General features: G+C 41.2%; 2 protein-coding genes across 10 annotated transcripts in view; one reads left to right on the plus strand and one right to left on the minus strand.

Annotated features, from left to right (window-relative positions):
- The window catches only part of si:dkey-178k16.1 (band 4.1-like protein 1), a 50,542-nt gene extending 36,737 nt beyond the window's left edge, over positions 1-13,805 (plus strand). For 2 of the 8 annotated variants that reach the window (XM_034695778.1, XM_034695780.1), the window contains exons 12-23: positions 806-1,062; positions 5,961-6,116; positions 6,447-7,311; positions 7,402-7,523; positions 8,651-8,701; positions 9,144-9,554; positions 10,392-10,613; positions 10,694-10,753; positions 10,996-11,085; positions 11,230-11,310; positions 11,875-11,991; positions 12,104-13,805. In XM_034695778.1, coding sequence (XP_034551669.1) covers positions 806-1,062; positions 5,961-6,116; positions 6,447-7,311; positions 7,402-7,523; positions 8,651-8,701; positions 9,144-9,554; positions 10,392-10,613; positions 10,694-10,753; positions 10,996-11,085; positions 11,230-11,310; positions 11,875-11,991; positions 12,104-12,109 — 2,438 coding nt within the window. In that variant the 3' untranslated portion in view covers positions 12,110-13,805. Of the gene's footprint in view, positions 1-805; positions 1,063-1,578; positions 1,618-2,792; positions 2,823-5,960; positions 6,117-6,446; positions 7,524-8,650; positions 8,702-9,143; positions 9,555-10,391; positions 10,614-10,693; positions 10,754-10,995; positions 11,086-11,229; positions 11,311-11,874; positions 11,992-12,103 lie in introns of all 8 variants that reach the window. The other 6 variants (XM_034695777.1, XM_034695776.1, XM_034695779.1 and 3 more) reach the window with 6 other exon arrangements.
- Positions 13,806-16,242: 2,437 nt separating this feature from the next.
- cntn3a.1 (contactin 3a, tandem duplicate 1) overlaps positions 16,243-21,526 on the minus strand; it is a 97,302-nt gene continuing 92,018 nt past the window's right edge. For both annotated transcript variants that reach the window (XM_034695785.1, XM_034695784.1), the window contains exons 19-23: positions 21,044-21,159; positions 20,582-20,768; positions 19,193-19,305; positions 18,469-18,637; positions 16,243-17,723 (exon numbers count right to left, since the gene is read on the minus strand). In XM_034695785.1, the coding sequence (XP_034551676.1) occupies positions 17,632-17,723; positions 18,469-18,637; positions 19,193-19,305; positions 20,582-20,768; positions 21,044-21,159 (677 nt within the window). In that variant the 3' untranslated portion in view covers positions 16,243-17,631. The remainder of the gene's footprint in view (positions 17,724-18,468; positions 18,638-19,192; positions 19,306-20,581; positions 20,769-21,043; positions 21,160-21,526) is intronic.

Below are 21,526 nucleotides of genomic sequence, written 5' to 3' on the forward strand. Positions count from 1 at the left end.
AGGCACCGCGGGTGAAGAATTCTGTCACTGAATGAGCTACTTTGTGTCTACTTAGTCTTCCTTTCAAACTTGCAACACTGATTCAAAATATTATCCACAAGTATGAAAAAGTTTGAGAAAATGATCCCACTATTACTTTAATTATCACCTTAGTTAACCTTTTTCACATGAGTTTAATAGTGCCATTTGCTAGTCTCAAATTTGATTGAATACATAGCTGATGGTCATTTCCAAAGCGTTGGTTCATAGGCGTAAAGCAGGATAATAACAGATCCTTACAGTTGCTACCTTACAATTAGGATAAACATCTAGCCATGAGTATTCAACTGTTCAACTGTTGTCTATGTAGTCATTTCCTATTTGAACAAATCTTTGTAAATTGTGGCTTCAAAACATTAATTTATTGATAAACCATTCGTGGACGACGTTGGTTTTATCACCAGAGGAGCGGCTGTGGCTCAGTTGGTAGAGTCGGTCGTCTATTAATCGGAAGGTTGGTGGTTCGATCCCAGCTCTGGAAGTCACATGCCGAAGTGTCCTTGAGTAAGACACTGAACCCTGAATTGCTCCCTCAGAGGTGTGTAAATGAGATTAGCTAACACTGATGGTCCCTCACCTCATAGCAGCCTCTACCATCAATGAGTGAAAGGGTATAAATGGGAGAATGTGATGAGTAGTGTAATTGTGCTTTGAGTGGTCAGAAAGACTTGAAAAGCGCTGTATAAGTACAAGTTCATTTACCCATTTACCAGAGTATATATTATATCAGTGAGTATATAATCCTCTCCCCTCACACTTCCACCAGCCTCAGCTCTAGGTGACAGTATGGACCAGCTCTCCCAGCGGAGCTCCAGCGAGCGCACGCAGTTCATGTCCAGAGAAGACCTGGACCAAGAAGGCAGTCTGGATCTAGACCATGATCACTACCACTATCAGGATCAAGACCAGGATCAGTTCACAGATCAGGAACTGGATCTGCAAGACGGTCAAGACCCAGAACCAGTTCAGAAGCCTCCTCGGGGTGCCAGGATGTCAACGCCTACCAGGTCTTTGGAGCTGAAGGTATTTGGACACAGCACTTGGCTTTTGGCTTTACAGTCTTTTAAAAAGGTCTGGCCTCTTGGGTGTTCTTCACAAGGTAATGACTCGTTTTTGAGCCTCGTAATTTACAAAATAACTGAAACATTGCCATTCAGGACTGAAAACTGTATCAAAGTACAAAAAAACACCACAGCTGCCAACTGACTGTCCTGAACAAATACCTAGCTGGTATAATTCCTTATTAACCTCAAACTAACACTCCTGCTTTTCTTTCACTTTTCTTATTATTAAAACTCTCTGTATTTCTCCTAATTTAACTTTATTTCTGCTCATTGCTGAACTTTAAAAACTTCTCACCCTAAGTCCTCTTCAATTATTTTATTCCTTCAGAAAATCTGAACATACTTCCTTCACAATTCACTTCTTTTAACCAAGCACCCTTCCTCTAACAGTTCTCCTCTTGTTAACACGCTTTGCTGACCTCTGCTCTCCTTTCTCTCTGACCTCTCTGTTGCCCACCTCGTCCTCTCCTGGCAGGCTGAGGAGGCAGGCTCGCCGATAGACTCAAAACCAGAGGTATTTTTGGCCTTAGACCTCGGTGTCTGTCTGTCTGTCTGAGTTGCTATAGTTGTTGTAGGTCATGCACCGGTGCTCTCTGTTTGTTTCTTATTTTGATTGTTTGCCTCTGGAGAGAATGTTCTTTTGTCTCATGTCATGATTTCCTGGTTTCCACTGGGTCTAATCCATGGAAACTGCATGACAGGATCTTCACATGAATAGACACCAAGTATTTGATAAAATGTACACTTATTCAAGCTCTTTGTTTTCTTGTTCTACTTCTCCACTGAAAGATAACAGTAAAAATGTATTTGATTTTTCTAAGCTCTTAAAGCAGAAAAAGCTCCCCGCCTTTTTGTTTGTTTATGTCAATACATGCTTAAGAGCGTGCATCATTAACAGAGTCCCTGTGTGAAATTAACAGGATTGATAGTTATTAGCAGGATAAACAGATGGGCCTGGAGCTCTGTTGATGATTTAGTGAATGAACGGTTCCCCTGTTGTCTAATCTCCTGGTACTCAAGTGGAAGAAACTGCTTCATACTCTCGTGTTATGTTGACTTAGTATTTCTTTTACATTTTTTGACTGCAAAACTAACTTTGTAGACACTTAATGGTGTTTGTTGTTAAGACTCACTTATTCCCTCTTTGTTTTATTGACTCAGTGAAGGTTAGTGTGTGTAGTCGTGTATTATGCAGGTCTGTGTTCTAGTGTGATGGGATGCTTCAGATATTGACACAGCATTAGTTACTAAAGCGTCTGTTCATTTGTGGTTTTAAAATGTGCTCTCACCAAATGTTTGGAAGAAGAAGAATGGGAATAATCCTCCTCTTCAAGCACTTATCTTCAGTCAATAATAGACTGCATTAATTATCAATTGGCTGACTCTGAAATGGATTGTCCCTGTCTTCTTGGCAGAACATTAAATAGCTTAACAGTCTAAGAGTCCGTACAGACTTCAGAGCCCTGCGGGTGTCGACTGTTTGTGTCTGCCTGTCTGTCCGTTTGGCCGCCTGCCTTATGAACTCACCTGCAGCATTTTACCTCTTTGTCTCCGCACCCCCCCCCCCCCCCCCCCCCCCCCGCCCCCACCCCCCGCCCTAATTCTCAACCTCCTGCTTTGCTCTAAAAAAAAAAAACCTTCACCTCATCTCACTTGGCCCATCTCGGGTTTGCTCATCTGTCGGACAAGGATGTGGCCACCCCTCGGCCCAAACAGGAGGTACTGCTTGTCCTCTCTTCTTGGCATGTGCTGTTTGTAATGCTCATCAGGTGTGCTGTGATTTCTTATTCCTAACTGTGCCAGTCACTTCTTAGTATAGCATACTGACTACATATAAAGATGGATGATGTGCCTCCACCTCCTGCAGTAGTACAAAAGTAAAGCCAAAATACCCCCAATGACACACACTGACATATTGCGCTGGGGCTAGAGTCTGTGCAGTTTGGACAGGCTGGTGGAGCTGCGGTTGGGATGTCCCACCCCTACCGCTAACCAAAGCACACATTAACATACAGACGATACAGAATTATCCCTCAGATTGGCACCATCTCCAGCAGAGCAACAACTGGTGTCACTTTTTTAGTAGACATTCATGGTTATGGGAAGTTCAATGACTCCTTTGTTGGTTTTTGTCACATTTTTGCTGTCTGTTCCTCCTCTACTCTGCTAATTTTAAGCATATTGTGTGGCAGGAGTCGTGTCTGTTCACGAAGCTATCAATGACGTTATACCCCTATATATAGCATCAAATAACTTAACTCAGAAGAATGAATACTTGCATACAACAGAATGGTGCGAACTAATCAAAGTGACAAAATATGAAACTAAAGACTTGTTTACACAACATAACCATCTCCTGATAGTTGATACTAAAAAGACTATTGATGTTTTGTTAAAATATGTAGTTTATGCAAACCTTAAGGTAAGAAAGGCTAGGATTTTTATGTAAAGATACTAAGAAATTAATGGTATAAATTAGGGATGACCACAATTAATCGATTATCGATTAATTGATTGTTAAGAAATTACTCGAAACACACATTTTTGTTATCAATTTTCCGTCACGTGGAACAAACATCATGTGATCTCATATTACACTCATCTATCAGGGAGGTGTTTAAAGTTTAAAGCATGTTTGGATGTGATTCAGCTGTTAAAGGTGTTGCGCACAGCGGAGACGCTCAGCTGGCGGCTGCGGCTGTGCGTCAGGTCTCCACGTGCGCTTTTTAAAAGAGGATCAATACAAAACTGCTGCCAACAACGACACGGACACAAAGGTTGACAGCTTTAAACAGGATATTTCCCACCTTTGGATACAAAGGCAACAGACAGGTGGGAAATTCTGGTACGCTACGTTTACAGAGCAGCAACATCAGAGCCGTCTAGGTTTTTTCCAGCGGGACTGATTATGACCCGGTTGCGCTCCCGGCTGACACCTGACCGAATAAACATGTTTATTTTCTCAATAAGAACGAGTAGACAGAAAACTGGACACTGTGAGTCTGAAGTACTTTTCTGTTAGTATTATGAGCCTTCACTTTATAAGATTATGTCCGCGTAGAATATTTTAATGACCCTGATCGTTGATATTCTGCGTGTCAAACATGTACCCGTATTCAATCCCATCAGTTTTATGCATTTTGTTGCTGTAAAAAATGAAATTTAGGGGGAAAACAACCTATTTAGCATTGTTTTTGACGTAAGAATAATAATGTTTTTTTTATCAATTAATCGATAATTGATCGTTAACATTTCCAAAAATCGATCACGGAAAATACTTAGAATGCACATCCCTAGTGTGAATCCATCAATTCACTTCTGTTAAAAATAAAACTAAGAACAGCTCTGACTCTTCAATTGTCAACATCGTTATATTTTACCATGAAATGAAGCACTCCTGTGCATGCAAGTGTGCATCCAGCCACTGGGCTGTCAAACTAAGCATACGCACTGGAATAATATCAAAAGTACATTTGTCCCTGGTAAAACTCATTTCACTGATTCAGACTGTGAATATGTGCAGAGATCACATAACACAGGAATAGTACTGCAAAGTAGCGATGACAATGGATACTGCTCAAATTACACCGTTAGCTGGTGAAATCCTTGGTGTGAAAACAGTGGGTCATCAGGTGCTGTAAATTCTGCAGAACTGAAATGCCTGTGTGATCAACACTACAGCAGTTGCCATTTCATTGGTGCTAATGCTAGCAGCAGTTACTGCTGTCTTGTATTCCTTTAGTATATATATATATATTGTGATAATGCAAATTTATGGTGACGACTTGAAGATTTGTTGTGCTAAACTTGACAACTTTTTTCCTACTCTGAGTACTTACTGCACATGTTTTACAAATTGTTCTGGTGTTATCCTCCTCTGAAACAGTGATATACATCCACATGGGTGACGCCATTTTAACTTGCTCTTCAGCTTGTTGCACTGCACTCGTTCTTCTTCTCTGCAAGTCAGGGCAAATCACACATCACCACATACTGTACAGGATGGTTAATAAGTTAATGAAAGAAACTCTTATCGGCTGTTTTTATTCAGTGAAATTAGAGAATTGGATACATAGATAATGTCAAAGTATTCCCCTTAAGTCAGTAAGTATTGTGCTTCTCCAGCTTTTTTCAACAAAAATCAGTTCAGATTGAGGAGGAAGACTCTGACCTTTACTGCAGGTTAGGTGGAATGCCTAGTGTTTTGGCTTCACTTTTGGGGTGCTGGTGTGTCATCCATCTTTTTTTAAATAAAGTCTATGATATTACACAGTTTTCAAATCAGCAATAAGTTCATATTTAAACATTCAGGCTGTTAATACTCCAACACACTTGATTGTCATTTGATGATTGCATGCCTTAGTAAAATTATTCCCTGTTATCTGTGTGGCAGTTGATCATTGTATAAGTATGTGTTTATTTATCATAAAGTTTAAGATAAACAATAATAAATATAGTTGAATATAACTGTATCTTATTACATACAGTTAACCTTTGCATTAAGATGAAGATTTATTGAAATATTCTCTGATGAAGCAGCAGAAAAATGACATTTTGACTGAAGTTGTAAGCCTTTTTCTAAAATAAACATAATACATGTTTTTGGTTATCATATTTTCATGTGTTGTTCAGTCATGTGGTCAGCACCTAAAATACCTTTGCAGTAACAAGACACAAAACAGTCAGTATTGCCCAAAACAAGCCTTAGATAAACCTTCAGGGTCAGCATTTCCTTATTAAATCTACATCTAGTTCAGTTGTCGAAATGTCAGTAACCAGAATCTGACTTGTAAAAGATTCATGTTTTGGATTTGAACTCATGCTGTGTCCCTGATGTGACCTTTACTGTCGAAGCAGCAGTTCCTGGATAAGCCCGAAGATGTTCTGCAAAAGCACCAGGCCAGCATCAATGAGCTGAAGAGAGCTCTGAGGCAGCCTAACAGCAAGATGGCCCAGAGGGAGAAACGCCTCTCCTCCAATACTTCTCCAGGGGGAACCCCCGAGCGCAAACCAGTAAGAACCAGATTTCATTCCCAAGTTATAAAACCTACAATACTTCTTTCAGTCGCCATGTTTCAATATTATACATTAACATTGTATTGCTCAGCCCTTTTCTGTCCTTTCTTTATTGCATTGCACAAAATTTTGTAATATTTGAGGCCAAATAAAGATCCAAACATCTTGGAATACATCAAAGTGTGCAAAGTCAAAGGTCCCTCAAAGATGGTAGCTGTTTTTCTTCAATGTCCATGTACATTTGTGAACAGGGATGTGAAATGAAAAACTGAAGAGTGTAGCTTATCGAGCTAGGCTAACACAACTGTCTACTCTATGTCAACTTAGGCGACTGGTGATGGCAAATTGATTGACAAGCAGGATGCTTATGAGGGAGCGCTGGATATTTACGCTAATACGGAAAAGTGTAAGACCTCTCCTGCCGGTAGAGAAATGTTCTCTGTGACACCTTGGACTGATACAAATGTGAGCAGGGACTCCTTAAAACCAAGACCCGCAACGTCACCGAAACCAGAAAAAGACTTCACAACTTCAGGGAACAATACAGTAACCAACGGACATCACTATGATTCCGTATTAGCAAGGAATACTGTTCAACAAAATGGACTTGGATCTCCATCTGACAAAGACAGGAGGGCTGCGATATACAGAGACATGAGGCAGAGTCAGTACGAGCACGACATCCATCGAGACAGACTAAAGAACTTTGAGGCTGCAATGGATCTGGATTCTCTCCCAATGGGCAAAGAGGGGAGAAGTGAGAGTGATGTGAGGCATTGTGAGACCCTGACCATGAAAGACCTGAGCCCCATCGGAACAAAAGATTGCAACAAAACACAAAACTTGCACTCAGAAGTCACCAAAATAGTTCCTCTCAAGCCACAGAGATCAAAGAAGTCTTTGAGTAAGGAGACCAAAGGTGTTAACCCTCAAACTCAAAGCTGGTCTGATAGTGCTGTCTTTGGTGCAACCGGGGACGCACAGATGACAGAATCAAAAGACAGATCTTATGAGGCAGGAAGAAGAGTGGATGATTATACTGTACTGCAGTCTGCCACAGATGTTGTCAAGGAAAACACAGGGGCTGCGAAATACCAGACTGAAGCTGCAGTGTCACATCCTCAGCAAATTCTTCTTCATCAACAGATTAAGGAGGAGCTGCTCGGACAACAGGAGATCAGTTACAGCAGAGGTACAATGGGACACAGTCAGTGGATGGATCATTTTCAAAACAACTCAGACTTTAAAGAAAATATTTCCTCTGGCTCCAAATTTCCTACAGCTCCTCCTCGAAGTCTTCCTCTTAAAACACAGTGGTCCCGAGACAGACAAAGCAACATGGACAACAGCCACATCCACTACCGGACCGCCAGCCAAGAAACAGCCAACAAGAGGAAGCAAGCGGTAAAACATCAGCCCCCCCCCTAACCTGTTTGTTCATCATCGGAAAGTAAAACATTGCATGAGCTTCAGGCGATGTCGTGCAAATCTTGTTTTTACCATCTAAAAACAAAAAAAAAATCACACATTCTTCAGAACCATGTATGAGAAAGCAAAAGTTCACCTTCTTCCTCTGCATCGCATCATTGGCCCAGAGATCTTTTTGCTTTCCGTTGTTCCCCTCTCCACAGCGCTTGACATCTGCTTGGCCATTTTCAGAACGCTGCGGGCCTTTAAGCAAAGTTCACAATGCTTATAAGCTTCAGGCGTCCTCTTTTATCCCACCTTAACTTGTCACGTTAACACCTGGTCTCTCCTTCCAACATCCTCACAGGATTACGGTGGCTGCTGTTGCAAGGAGCGCAAGACCTTTCCACCATTTTCCTTTGAAACCTCTTTTTCACATGATTTCAATCCTTTTTATAAATGTCTGAGAAGGGCATTTGGGCCAAATGTTCTGCCTTGGCACCTCTGTAGCAGCAGGAGAAAATCAAAAAGGCGATGAGATGTAATCACAGGCTGCAGAGATGCCAAACCTCTTCAGGGCTCAGGCATTCATATGCTGCATTTACAAATATGAATACCTCTTTCCTGCAAGGGATTTTGAAAAATCAACCTTTCAGTGCATGGCATTACCATTGCACTTGCAGTCATTTTTAATTATGTCAGTCTCTGAAATATACCCCACTGTATTTGCATGCTTCTGACACTAGCCTTAAGCTTTACAGTATGTGGGAATTCTCATATGTGTATTTATTGAGCAAGTTGAACAGAAGCCCTGGAGCTGGAGGCCTGGAATTGTAAACACTTAATGCATTAAGTGCTTACATTTCAGATGTAATTATGTAGTGAGCTCCACCCAGAACAAAAAGTAATTAACTTTAATGAAATGAACATGGTTTCTCTGCATCCAGAAGTCACAACAAAGCAGTGACAAAGAACTACCTTTTCTGGTCCTCTCTGTGACATTGACGTAAGCTAGAGCATGTTAGGTACCATGGTTGGATGTTTGGGTAATTCCTATGAATCAACATGTTTTATTAGTTTTGTATTAATGCCTCCTTGCTGTTTGTTTTTTCTTCCTTCTATAGGAGACACCTCCCACACCTGCTATTCATGAGGAGCCTCTCAACGAAGCTTCAGTGAGTCATCTCTAAGCTCCAACAGACTTAATTTGTTTTCCTTCTTTTCAGTTGCTCTTTTGGAAAGCATTGAACAAACTGCTTGTCGTTTTCCAACATATTGTTTGTCAAGATGTGTGTTTTTGTTTAAAGGCAAAATGTGGAAAAAATCTTGGAATTTTGGTTTTCATTTAAAAAAGCAGTCTGTGACTAAATCAATTCTAACCAACACCGACACGATTCAAAACATAGGAATTCTAAAGTGCTCTGAAGCTTAATGTAATGTCTTTAAATCAGTTAAACTTAAAATTCTTGTTTCATTCTGAAATAAATGGACAACAGGCCCTCTTTTTTTAAAATGTTGACCAGTGAGGTCACATTTCTTTAAGAATCAGCATTCACTTGTTGCTTTTTAGTTTAAAATACTTGAGTAATGTTAAACACAACGCGTTGTTTTTCACAGAGGGAACCTTGGGAGAGACGTCTGGGCTCTGTCTCAGAGGACGACCAGGACCACGAGATCCTGTACCTGAAAGAAACTCACCTGGGCATTGAGCGCAAATGTTCCAGCATCACGGTGAGCTCCACATCCAGCTTGGAGGCTGAAGTGGATTTCACCGTTCTCACGGACCTGCAAACAGGCATGGAGGAGTTCTCCAGAGGCATGACCGAGCTGGGAGACAGAGATATGTCACCTGATGGAGGTCTGTGCTTCGGCATTGACTTTCTCCAGCAGCAGCAGCAACAAGGTCCCCCTGAGCCGCCACCTCCACTTTTTTCAGCTCCCCTGTCTAGAGGAGCCAGCAGCAGCCCTCCAGCCAAACACATCCAGGCTGAAGAAGTCCGACAGGAGGTCAAACGACCTGATGTACAGGTACTGTGGATGAAAATTTCCATTTCAAATGTGTATAAAAGAAATTCAGGCTTCTTTAGTTTGCATTTTTCAGACAGGTAACAAGATGCTGTTTTCAGGGATCTAAAAATATGCTTGTGCAAGTGTTTCATATCCATAGCTCTGCTTGTTTTTAACTACAAGCACATGGGAAATAAATAAATTAAGAGTGAATGCAGGTGTTGTGCAAAAGCATCAGGAAATAGAGCTTCTATATAACACCACAATATCTCACCATGATAGGGCCGCCAAAGTTTCGGTCTAAGTGTGATGACAGATTGCCAAAGCTGTCGATAAGTTGTTGCAGGGTTTGTTTACAAGCTTCATTGTGTGCATGTGCAGTGGTCGGTAAGTATGAATGTGGAGGAACTGAAAGGAAATAGAACAGCCAAAACAATTTCCCTGTGGTGTAAGAGGAAGGGATGCTGGTGTGATTGCACCAAAAGTGTGTGTCAGGATTTTCACACAGTGTTTTCTGTGTCAGCTGCTAGATTTTATGTTAGGTTTATGATTTCAGTGGTTCAAAAGCTGTACTATGTGCAGTGTTGGTGGCTGCAGACATGATGAAAGGCAGTGTGAGGGGAGTTTAACAGTCCTTGCCAGACAGTCTTAAAGGCTTATGGTGGAAGAAATGTACATTTCTCTTATCCCTGAGTTTATTTCTTCCTTTATTTACTCTAATATATCTTTCTTGAGCCACAAGCTCAAAATAAATAGTCCATACATCACTACAGCAGCTCAGGTATTCCTTTACTTTAGGTGCTTAATCCCTACATCATAAACTTACAATAATTATCTTCATTTTTTGCCTCACTGCAGCCGGTTGTGCCGAAAAAACCAAAGAGGTCAGTCCCAGTGTCTTCATCAGTGGACAGAGAGCAGCCGTACAGAGAAGTCAGCCGCGTCTCTGCCGCTACACCCCTGAGCAGAGAGGCCAGCGATGTAATGCCCACGCCGGCAGTGAGGAAGACAGATGTCCGGACGGAGACCCAGCCCAATGGGTCAGAGGTCACCACAACCATCGTTGAGTTCACCGATCAGGTACACATAAATGTTTAAAATGATAAAGAGCTACAGAGTTGAACCAAACAGAGATCACAGAATGAATTTGTCTCTTTCAGGATCATGGCATCAGCAGTCTAAGTGAAGTTTCCTACTCTACGAGGCAGAGTGTTTCCCCTGTGAGTACAAAGAAAAGGACCTCTCCAATTTTAACTCAACCTGCAGCTCACTCCTTCCTGAACTCTGGGGATTAAACCTACTTAATGTGCAAAGACCAAAGAATCTGCCTGACTGGCTGTGCTCAGATATCACAAAAGAATTACAGTTTTCCTCATAACCAAGTTTTTGAATATGCATGCTTTTGTATGCGTTGTGTGTTGACAGTGCTTGCCTAATACCACCAGCTCCTCTCCCTCCTCAGGTGCACATGAGCAGCCTTGGAAGAGAAGCATCAGGGTCTCCAATCCTTGTCACTGAAAATGTTACCTCGGCAACCACTCACGTCAGCAAGGTAGGGAGGCTTGAGTTGAACTTTGAAAGCTTTCAGTTTAGGTTTCAATCAGGGTAAAGTGGACTCATCTCTTCTGTGTGAATGGAGTTAAATGCCGGCTCTACCTGTGAGGTCTATTTAAAGAAAGAGCTTTGTGTGTTACAGACAGTGAAAGGAGGATACTCAGAGACCAGGATCGAGAAGAGGATCATTATCACAGGAGACGATGATGTAGACCAGGAACAGGTGAGAAGAAATGAACTCTGTTCAATCTGTTCGGTTCAAAGCTATCAGAGTATTAAAGTCAGTGTTCATTAGTACAATTTTTAGAATACATTACCAATACTTCCTGATTACGATTGCTTTTATAATTTTGGCATTGGAACTGTTGAAACACTTGGATGCTGAAATCTTGATCCAGATCCAAACATGTCTTATATGTCAATTTGGGCCATCAAAAATCATCCAATTACAGCAAAACAGGTCAAAGAAGTGCAGAAAATACACAATGTTGTTCCTTTTTCCAGTATTTCAGTGTGAAAAATTGTTCTTAAAAGCAATTTATCATCTTAAAATATTAAAGATTAATGTCATTTCTCAGGATCAATTGTTCCTGGTGTAATGGAACAAAAGGACATTTCAAATATTATCTCCTCATGAAGATGAATTTGTGTCCCTGACTGAAATTGTGCAAACTTCTGTGATCTCTTGAAACAGGGACTTACACCAGAAACTAAACAACACAAACATTTTCTATTAATGTAAAGAAAGGTCACACATTCTCCTCTGTAATTAATTTTTTTCTCTCAGGCTCTGGCTATAGCAATCCAGGAAGCCAGGCAGCAGCATCCTGACATGCAGGTGACCAAGGCAGTGGTTGTCAGGGAAACAGAATCATCCACAGAGGATCGACACGGTCCATCAGAGGTACAGGTGCCGTCTTGACACCAGGAGATAACATCTGGCCAAGATTTAGCCTCAAAATCCCCTCTTTAAGGAATTTAAGGCTGACTCCTGTCTCCTCTTTCTTTCCCGACAGTTGTAATTTCCTGAGACCAGAGCGCCCTCCTGTGGACCTGAAATGTCAGTGCACGATGTGAAATTGCGCCCCATCATCCCGACTGAAAAACTCCTGCCTCTGGCACTCAAATGGAGCCTTTTATTCATATTCACACACACATAAAGCTGAAACGAGACTCCTGTGACATTCTTGTTTTTATTCCATCGTTTTACTTTTGAAATGATAAATGTGCAGCAGGTGGTTTGATGGTCATGAAGCTGACTAAGAAAAGCCTTGTTTTGTGGACAGTATGCCTCTAAGAATCCAAATATCTGGACAAATTAAGGACATAATGCAACAAGATTCCCTGCAAACATCTCAGGGCCTCAATATTTAATCTAGTTGCTCTAGTATTCCTCAAATATTCAAAGGGAAACAGTGCTGCAGGGGTTTGTTTAGATAATCTGCATAAACTAACACTGTGGATTAATCCATAGACCATGGAAAAAAAGTGCCATGTTGCTATATGTGAAAAATATGAGGAAAAAAAGGTCCTGCTCACTGTCTACATGTCTGCCCTGCTGTTCTGAAGATCAAGAGTTAATCTGATGCCTGCTGGAAATCCTGCTGTGCTTGTTAATAAGTAAACTAATCCATTACATGTAGCTCTGGTGCTGTTAAACTATCCAGTGAAGCAGGGTTCATTGAGAGCGGAGAGAATCCTGCTTTAAGTTTTCACTCTCGCATAGGCAGCCACATGAACAAATGAGCTTTGCCCCGCCCCCTGTCACACTGACGGATGATGATGCAGTGAAGAGGAAGGTGTAGCGATGAAGGTCCTCTGGTGGTGTTTATTCAATTGTTCATTATTAACAGCCAAAGTGGGAGCTCATCTGTTTACTGTACTTCCCTCTGTTTCTCTGATTTTACCTCTGAAAATGTATTTTATCAATGTGTGTGAGTGCGGCGTGAATGACGGAATGATCAGAGTTAATGTATCACGAAGGTCATTGATTTGACTTTTTGAGACTTTCTGTGTACGTGTCAGGACATTAGGAGTTTTTTGATACACACAGTGTACTTGTTATATTTATTCAAATGGTGGAGATGTAGTTTCTGAGCATGCAGATGTTTCAGAATGAGCCCAGTGTCTCTACTTTCGCAGCCTTTAGATATGCTTTCAGAATTCTGCTGGGTATTAAAAAACACTTTGGCTATATTGTGTAGTAAGCACATAGAGTAGGCTAAGTCCCTTGTTCAAGACACACAACTGGCTGCAGTAGTCTTTGAGATAATGTCTGCATGGTAATTTCTTGCGTTACTGGATTGTAATTGAGTTATAAGACGGCACACAAAGATGTGAAGGCCTGGATGTTTGTAGTCTGTCAAATCAGAGCTCGGACATGGAAAAAAATATATAATAATGAAAGCTCCAAGAAATGTGGAGCTTTCATCTGAAGAACTGGGAAGAATTGTGCGTTGATAATCCCAAGATCCAATGGCAGCAGCGTACAGATTCTTCCTTTAGCTATCTCAAGTCAAGACACTCTCATTCTACATATCAGTTTGCTTCTGATTTAATTTCCCAGATGAGAAACATGGTAGACCTACATTCAGTAACAGTTTAAAAAGCCAACACATTCTCTTCATCTGCAGAAATGGTATTATGCATCTCAGCCTGTTCAAATACTCTTTCAACTAAATATCGGTGTTTTAAATAAACTTTACCGTAGGAGCAGCATCTCTGAGCCTGTAGTTTTGTGTGGTTTGGTTCCTGAATTTTAGAGGGAAGCTGTAGACGTGTAGTGTGCCAGTTGAGGTAGCGGTCAAATTGTACAAAGTCTGATTTTGTATTAAAATAACTTTATATGAACAACTTTTAATTACAGAAGTGCCAGAAAGTCAAATGCATAAACTTGACCGGACGAGGTTTCCCTTTAATTCTGGTGTCTTTAACATTACCTGCAAATCAAAACCAATCTTTGTGGTCGCATTTTATAGATGAATCAACACATACAGCAGCAGATTTATTCAACTGAGAAAAACCAAAACTGTCACGTCAGGTTTATGAGCTTTTACTAAGGTGCAACTTTGGCTTTCAGACACTAAACTTAACTGTCAACATTCACGTGTTAGTATAACTACCTTCGTATTTTGTTTTCAGAAATCTGTTCAAGTGATGGCAAATGGATGTGAGCGTCAAACTGGAAGGTGGGAAAAAAATAATGCAGCCATGCATACCTTGTTCTGTTTATTTGGTACTGTTTGGTGGATTGTGAAGATGTAAGGTAGTTCATAGCCTTGGGCTTGATGTACTCAAGGGGGCACACACCAGTTACTTTAAAACGAGAGCTTTGCAACAACATCAAGCGTACCCAGCTGAAAATCTTCTCACCCTTCTTCACTACAGTGCAAAAAGACTCCATATCAGCCTCGGATCAAACTGTAAGGTCACTCTTACCTTTCCCTTGTCCTGAAATGAGCTGCTCCTGGCAGTCAGTCAACTAATAACCAGACTGTGATTAATCACAGACATTTGGCTGTGACACCTGCTGTCGGTGTCTGATTGGAGGACCTCTGGCTGACCCTTCAACCTAGCCCTCTCCTCTTTCTGTACAGAGCCCTCCTCCTTCTTTCCCTCCTCCTCCTTCTCTGCAGCAGCTTCATCCCTTCTGCTCTGCTGCTGATGCTCTCCATTGCTTGGTGCTGTGTCTTTGTTGTACATTGTACTTGCATTCCTTCGAAATGAATAAAGAAGAAAGAAAAAAAAACGGAGCAATATGAGAAGGGAATCTCCTCTGTGTAGTGTGTTCCACATATCTGTGTGTGTCTTATCTTGACTGGTGTGTTTCTTTCAGGTCAGATATGAAGTTCGCAACTGTTTTATAATCATGTAAACCTACCGCAACAGAAAATAAGTTTTGAAGTTTCTTACATACCTGTTTTTTTTATCTGAGGATGCTGCAAAACCCTCTCTTCATCCTTTCATCTGCAGTGTCCATAATAAATTAATTATGCAGTATATGAACCTTTAGGAGAGTTATTTTACCAAATGACATACACAATGAGGATAAAACCTAGGTAATGATGCTCTCCTCTCTGTAAGAGCAGTTGGTGTGAAGAGCATTAAACAAACATCAAGGAGGCGACACATTCACAGCTTACAGGTATAGATCTGCGGGTATTGATTGCACTTATGTGTGTGTGTGTTGACAAAATACTGATCAGGAGCATCTAAGGAAGGCAAACAAAGAGAAAAGTGCTGCTCTCTCACCCCTTCTCTGTCTCTGTCTCTCTTTCTCTTATGTGATTTTGAATGGGTTGAGAGACACAGCTGCCTCGTCCCCAGCACTGAAGCATGTCTACAGAAAAAAACGGCAGAGCTTCTGTGAGGAGTTTCAGGTGACTGACTGAAATGAATACTGATGCCCTCTTACAACCTTCAAATGCAAACAAGACCATCAGCCACAAGTCTGACCACTTCTGTACTGTGATTTGTAATGACTGTATCCGCTACGATGACGACATCGTGCTGAAGAAAAGCCTTTTTTGTTATTTTTACACAGGATATGATTATTTGACTGAAAGACTACCCTTGCAAGTATAAGACAAAATTAGCAAAGACATAAGATGTATTACTTTGTCCACAAGGGGGCGCCAAAATCAACAAATGCAGTACCTTCCTCACAGGTGCTTTAAATATGTCGTAGTCATAAAACTGTATTTCAGACTTTCACTGAAGAGATGTGGGATGACCTGAATTGAGCATCTTTAAATGATATCAAATTGTAACAAAGAATGGAATAAACGGTTGTTGAGAGAACTGGGCTGAAAGGTCTCTAGGGGTCTAAAACACATCTGTATAGGTTATAGGTGTATCTCACAATTTCCACCTCAACGTGTGAATCCTTTGATATCTTTCTCCAACCATGGCATGTGAGAAATATAGGGGATACATGGTATGTATACGGTCTATTCAGTTTTCGCCTTGACAAATTGAAAATAGGTTACTTTTCTTCACGTGGGCTTTATGACTCCAGCCTCCCGTTGACATGTGACCTTTGTGCAAAATTAACAAAGCTGTGCAAGTGTATTCTTAGGTAGAAGCAGCTTGACATACAGAAAGTTACCTTGTTAGTTTTTTTTTCTGGTGCAATCTATTCAGACAAAGAAAGGAATAAGGAAAATGGCATTATGTTTATTAAAAGCAGGTTGGTCCGTTCAGACATCCTAAGCAGCGTAGGTTCGTACATACACTGACTGATCTCATGCCAAACAGCAGCCGAGGGTAAAATACCATCCCTGCTTTGTAGAAGTCAGTCATCACTGTCACTTGTACTGTATTACAATGCTCATCATGAAGGACAGGGGAGAAAGGCATGTTTTTTTTCTGAGCCCAAAATGCCCAAATATGATCCAAAATGTAACAAAAGTGAAAAATGTCAACATAGCCTACAGTAAGGTCAGTTATTCATAAATTATAGAATGAGTGAGCCAAAACACAATGCGGCTAAACAGAGAAGAAAAATAAATACAACTTCTCTGGAACAATAACAACAACATGGAGCATAATCATAAGACTTAAGGCTCATTTGGGACCTGAGGATTTCATACATACAGTGTGCAACAATGTGGCCTGCGCTCCTCAGCGTGCCGATGTTACACACTTAACATGAATGAGAGAGGAGGGTAAGACATCAATTAATCAACACAAGCCTGCTGTTTACAATGGAAGCCAAACTGGGGGTGTACACGCTGCATGTCTCTCAAAAATGATACAACAGGTGGAACTGAACCATTCTGGCTCAATACCTTTGGTTACAGTCATTCTCATGGCAACTCTGAGGTTTGGATGTAACATAAAAGCATGAATAAAATCCAGGCAAAGTTACAAAGGTCCATATTGTGGTTTTGTCATAAAGCAATGAGGCTAAGCTCCCTGGTGAAGGGATTAGTAACAGTTGTTTTTTCTTCTTAGACAGAGTGGGGAGCTTTCCAAGGACAGTCCAAACAAAGGAAGGAAAAGACACCACCCATCTCTTGTCTTAAATATAACTTCACTCACATAAATATGAGCTATGTAAGGGCTTTAGGTCTCCTCCATCTCCAATCAAGATAAAATGCTCCAAGAAAAGTTCAGAGGTACATACATATCCATTACACAGAGCCTGCACAGCCCCACAAAGAAAACATATACACATCCATCCTATTGTGCATCACACACCACTGGGCCTCCAAGGTTAAAACCATATGAGGGTATCCGTCGGTTCCCGGTTAGAAGGAGGCAAAGAGCAAAACATCTTCAAAAGGACTGTAGTCCAGTCACGCATCCTTTCATTTCCATAAAAGCAATGTCTGAAAGAGGCAGTTTTCTTTCACTTACTCCTTTAGAAAGGTGGAGGGAAAGAACCTTCCTCACTGAGAGATCTTTTTTAAAAAGAAGAGTAAAGACACGGCAGGGTAGGGAAGGGAGCAGGTGGAAAGTGGCAGTCAGCCTATTGTTGTCTGTGACCTGCTGTTTTTCCTCTTAATAAGCAGCTGTAAAGCCTGGTTCCTGCAGATGTTTGTCATAGTACAGTCCTGGCTGTGAGGATTAATGCTGCGAGGTTGACAAAGGGACATGCTGAAGACTCAGAGGATGCTCCCGTGGCTATGGGGCCTGAAATACAGAAGCAAATCGAAATGCAGTCAACGCTGTAAACGTGTGCTGAGTTTTTACCAGAATATGAAACAATCATGGAATATGTAATAATACAGTAAGGTTCCAGAACATGCAAACAAAGGTACAGTACACAATATATTGTAGGTACACAACTTAAACCATAGATGGCACTGGTGTGCTGTGCCCAGCTCTAAGGCGAATTGAGAGGACATGTGGGGTGGGCACAGCAACAGACACAGTAGATTAAAAAGGAAAAGAACACTCTCAAACAAACCCGAGCTACTGGCAAAAGTCTTTGCATGTCTGAGCCCATTTTGTTGTTTGATGATATATATTTTTCCGTCTTAGGATAAGAGACTGTATTTTTCTAAGACAACTGTTAACACAACATTCAAACTTAGCTGCAAAGAGAGAAGGCTTATTTAAAGACCATTCTGAACCAACATTTAATAGAAAAAAAAACACAGCAATATTACCAAGAGATACCAAGAAATACAGATTATCTGCAGGCAGAAGCCTCAAAGAAGCAGCTCGTGATGCAATGCATCTCTGCACAGCATGCTGTGTTTAGACTGCTTGACTTGGCTTTAGTGTTAAATAGCAACAATGTCACAGCCCCGTTTGTCCTTCAGGAACTGTCTTGTGTTTCAGCAGACAGGAAACTGTTAACAAGCTCAACACAGTTCATGTGTTTTCGGAATGACATCTGAAAAAGTGGTCAAATATCTAAGCATTGTCCCACCTGCTATCTTGGGGATGGTGATCTGGCGACTGCTGCTGCCTTCCCCTCCCTCACTGAAGGGTTTAATCTGGATGACGTAGTCCTGGTTGACTGGCAGCGACAACTCCAAGGAGGTGGTGTTTGTCTCCACCACGCTGGGACGACTGTGTTTGTCCTGGCTGTACATCACCTGCAGGAAGCAGGGAGGGAGAGATGATATAGCAGTGTGAGGTTTGGCATGGAGTCCTTCCCAGGTACACAGGTACATCATCATACCCGAGTTTTCTTGTTGAAAGATTTCCAAAAAATTCTCTCAGTTTCTTTTTTTCTGTCTCACAGCTCTCTATAAGATGTGATGTGCTTCCTGTGACTCTAACAAGGATTAATCTGACTGTAGAAATGTGTTGGACCACCAGAGGAGATGGTGCAGCACAGATAAGGGGGAAATGTAGAGATGTGTCAATACAGATTTTTCAGTCGCAGCTTGACTCGCACATTTTACTTCACAGTACAGCTACCCCTTGAGTAGCAATCAGAAAAGATATAGATCTTTATGTGAGGCTGAAATTCTCTGGAAAAGGAGGCATGATAGGAATTTTATTTAAAAGAAAATTGCCAATTCTGGACTTCCAAAAGGAATTAATATGCAACTTTAGAATATGTCTTTCTGTATAACCAATTTAATTGCTATAAAGAAACATTCACTTGTCAGAGATACAGCTAATCCAGTTACATCTTTGTTCACCTTATATCCTGTGACTTCCGACTCGTTCTCCAGAGCATGCACTTGGTCCCACCTCAGGATGACCTTGGAGTTGGAAGTGTTCCACATGATTTTGTCCGGAGCTTGACTCGGCGCTGGAAGGACGAGGAGGGGAGAATAAGGACAGGAAGAGGCGGGAGAAAAACAACAAGCCAACCAGTCAATAAACAGTAAAGTCCAAAACCAACTCAGTATGAAGGAGATTTCTCATTATCAGTTTATCATCCTACCATTGGTAGTGAGCAGTGACTCGAGGAATATGTGTGTGTTTGTGTGTGTGTGTGTGTGTGTGTGTGTGTGTTTGTGGGTGTGTGTGCGTGTGGGAGTGAGAGCAGACTTGCGTTTGGCTGTTTGTGAGGGGGCAGGCGAGAGAAAGTGTGTAACAGATGTATTATAACTGCCATGTTAATTAATGTCGGTTTATATGAACATAATATGCTGAACATCTGTGACACAACATGAAGTTTTTAATCTCTAGTGGCTTCATGAATCATTGTTTTAACGACTAGGCCCCTCTTTTGTTAGACTCTGGTGCACTGAAAGCACACACACACACACACACATACACACACACACACACACACACACACACACACACACACTGATGCAGATATATGCTGCATGATCGCTGACACATGGGAAGAAAAATGTAAACTGTAAAGACGGGTTCTCTAATGTTTACAGGGAATGTTTAAGCAGGAGACAGCTTATCATTTTTTCAGTTAAGCCTGCATGTCACATCGCACCGTGTGACCATAAATTAAACAGCAATTTACATCCAAGATACGCCACGTCTGTCAAGTTGAACACAATTCATATTGATAAGAAGACAAGACAAAGAAATGGGACCAGGAATAAAGAAGGGAAGAAGATAGATTGTAACCCATGTAAACTAATGTGAAAAATGCGGGTTCAAACTACGTCAAAATGTGTCTGTCAAATGTCTGATGAGCTTGAAAATTGCTTTAACATATGTTAAGGCCTTGAGTATAAAAACACAAATTTAAAATGTTGTTTTTTAGCATCTCAGGCTTTATTTTGACTGTCAGAGCACAGAGTGACAGAAAATGTATAAAAATGGAGAGGAGTCTGACATGCACCAAAAAAATTCCCTGGCCAGGAGTCAAACTGCTGTTGCATTTGTGTGGTAAGCGCCTTCAGCATTCCAGCTCCAGGGTGTCTCATAAATATTACAGTTGATCAACAAGAAACCTCGGCATGGTACCTAAATATTCCCTGCTTTCACTCAGACGGTGAAAAATAATTGGCAAATTGAAAAATATACCAAAGGGAGCGTGCAACTTTGGCCAGAGGGGAAAACAATAAACACAAAGACACAGTCGGTCTCCATAATAAGTTTAGAGCTCTTACGTGGTTTCTTGGTTGTGACATTGACTATGATGCTCTGTGGACCCACTCCAGCGCTGTTGTAGGCCCGCAGGGACAGGTAATAGGTACTGCTGCCCTCCAGATCCCTGATGAGTACTGAAGTTTTATTCCCCACCGTCCTGATCACACTGGCTGTGTCTTGCTTCTGCCTTTCACCCCAGTACTGCAACTGAAAACACACAAAAACACAGGTTTTATTTTGGAAGATCGGGTCTGGTTTCTTTCCTAACACTTCCATTTGGAACTGAATAATCTCGGGCATGCATGCTGAAAAAATGTATCAATACTTAAGTTAACTTCATGAATGAATAATTAAATGGACAAAAATACAAAAAGGTCATGGGCAGTTGTTCAATAAAAAAAAGCACATACAATGCCATTAGCTGTTGGCACTGTTCTCTATATTTGTATAATTCTTATGGTGTGGGTTTGTGCTGCTTTGACCTCGTAGCCCAGGATGCGTCTGCGGTTGTTGCTCCAGGCCAGTGGCTTCCAGGTGACCTCCACCTCGGACGCTGATACACTCTTTGCCCTCAGCCTCCCTGGAGCTCTGCTAGGCTCTGAAAGGTACACAGGCTGGTCAGAATCCGAAGGAAGACAAAGATTTACTACTCCCACGTCTACAGTATGACTTATCGAATTTACTGCAGTGCCGTCCAATCCATCCAAATCACTGTGTGAGGAGGAGTGTCTACTTCAATATTAAGTCCTGAAAAAGACATGAATTCTTTCAAGAATTGATATGATTAAAAAATGTGAATCCCAACTTTACTTATTGGTTTTAAAAAAAACATTACCCATTGGTGGTTTATGTGGTGGGTTCTTAATGTCCAAAGACCCAATTAATTACTCAGCTAGGAACAAAAGACATTTGTGTACGTGTACACGTGTGCAGGACAATGAAGAATTAGATGAGTGTGTTTAGGG

Source organism: Notolabrus celidotus, chromosome 11, assembly GCF_009762535.1.
Source record: "Notolabrus celidotus isolate fNotCel1 chromosome 11, fNotCel1.pri, whole genome shotgun sequence".
In the NCBI taxonomy this organism is placed as follows: Eukaryota; Metazoa; Chordata; class Actinopteri; order Labriformes; family Labridae; genus Notolabrus; species Notolabrus celidotus.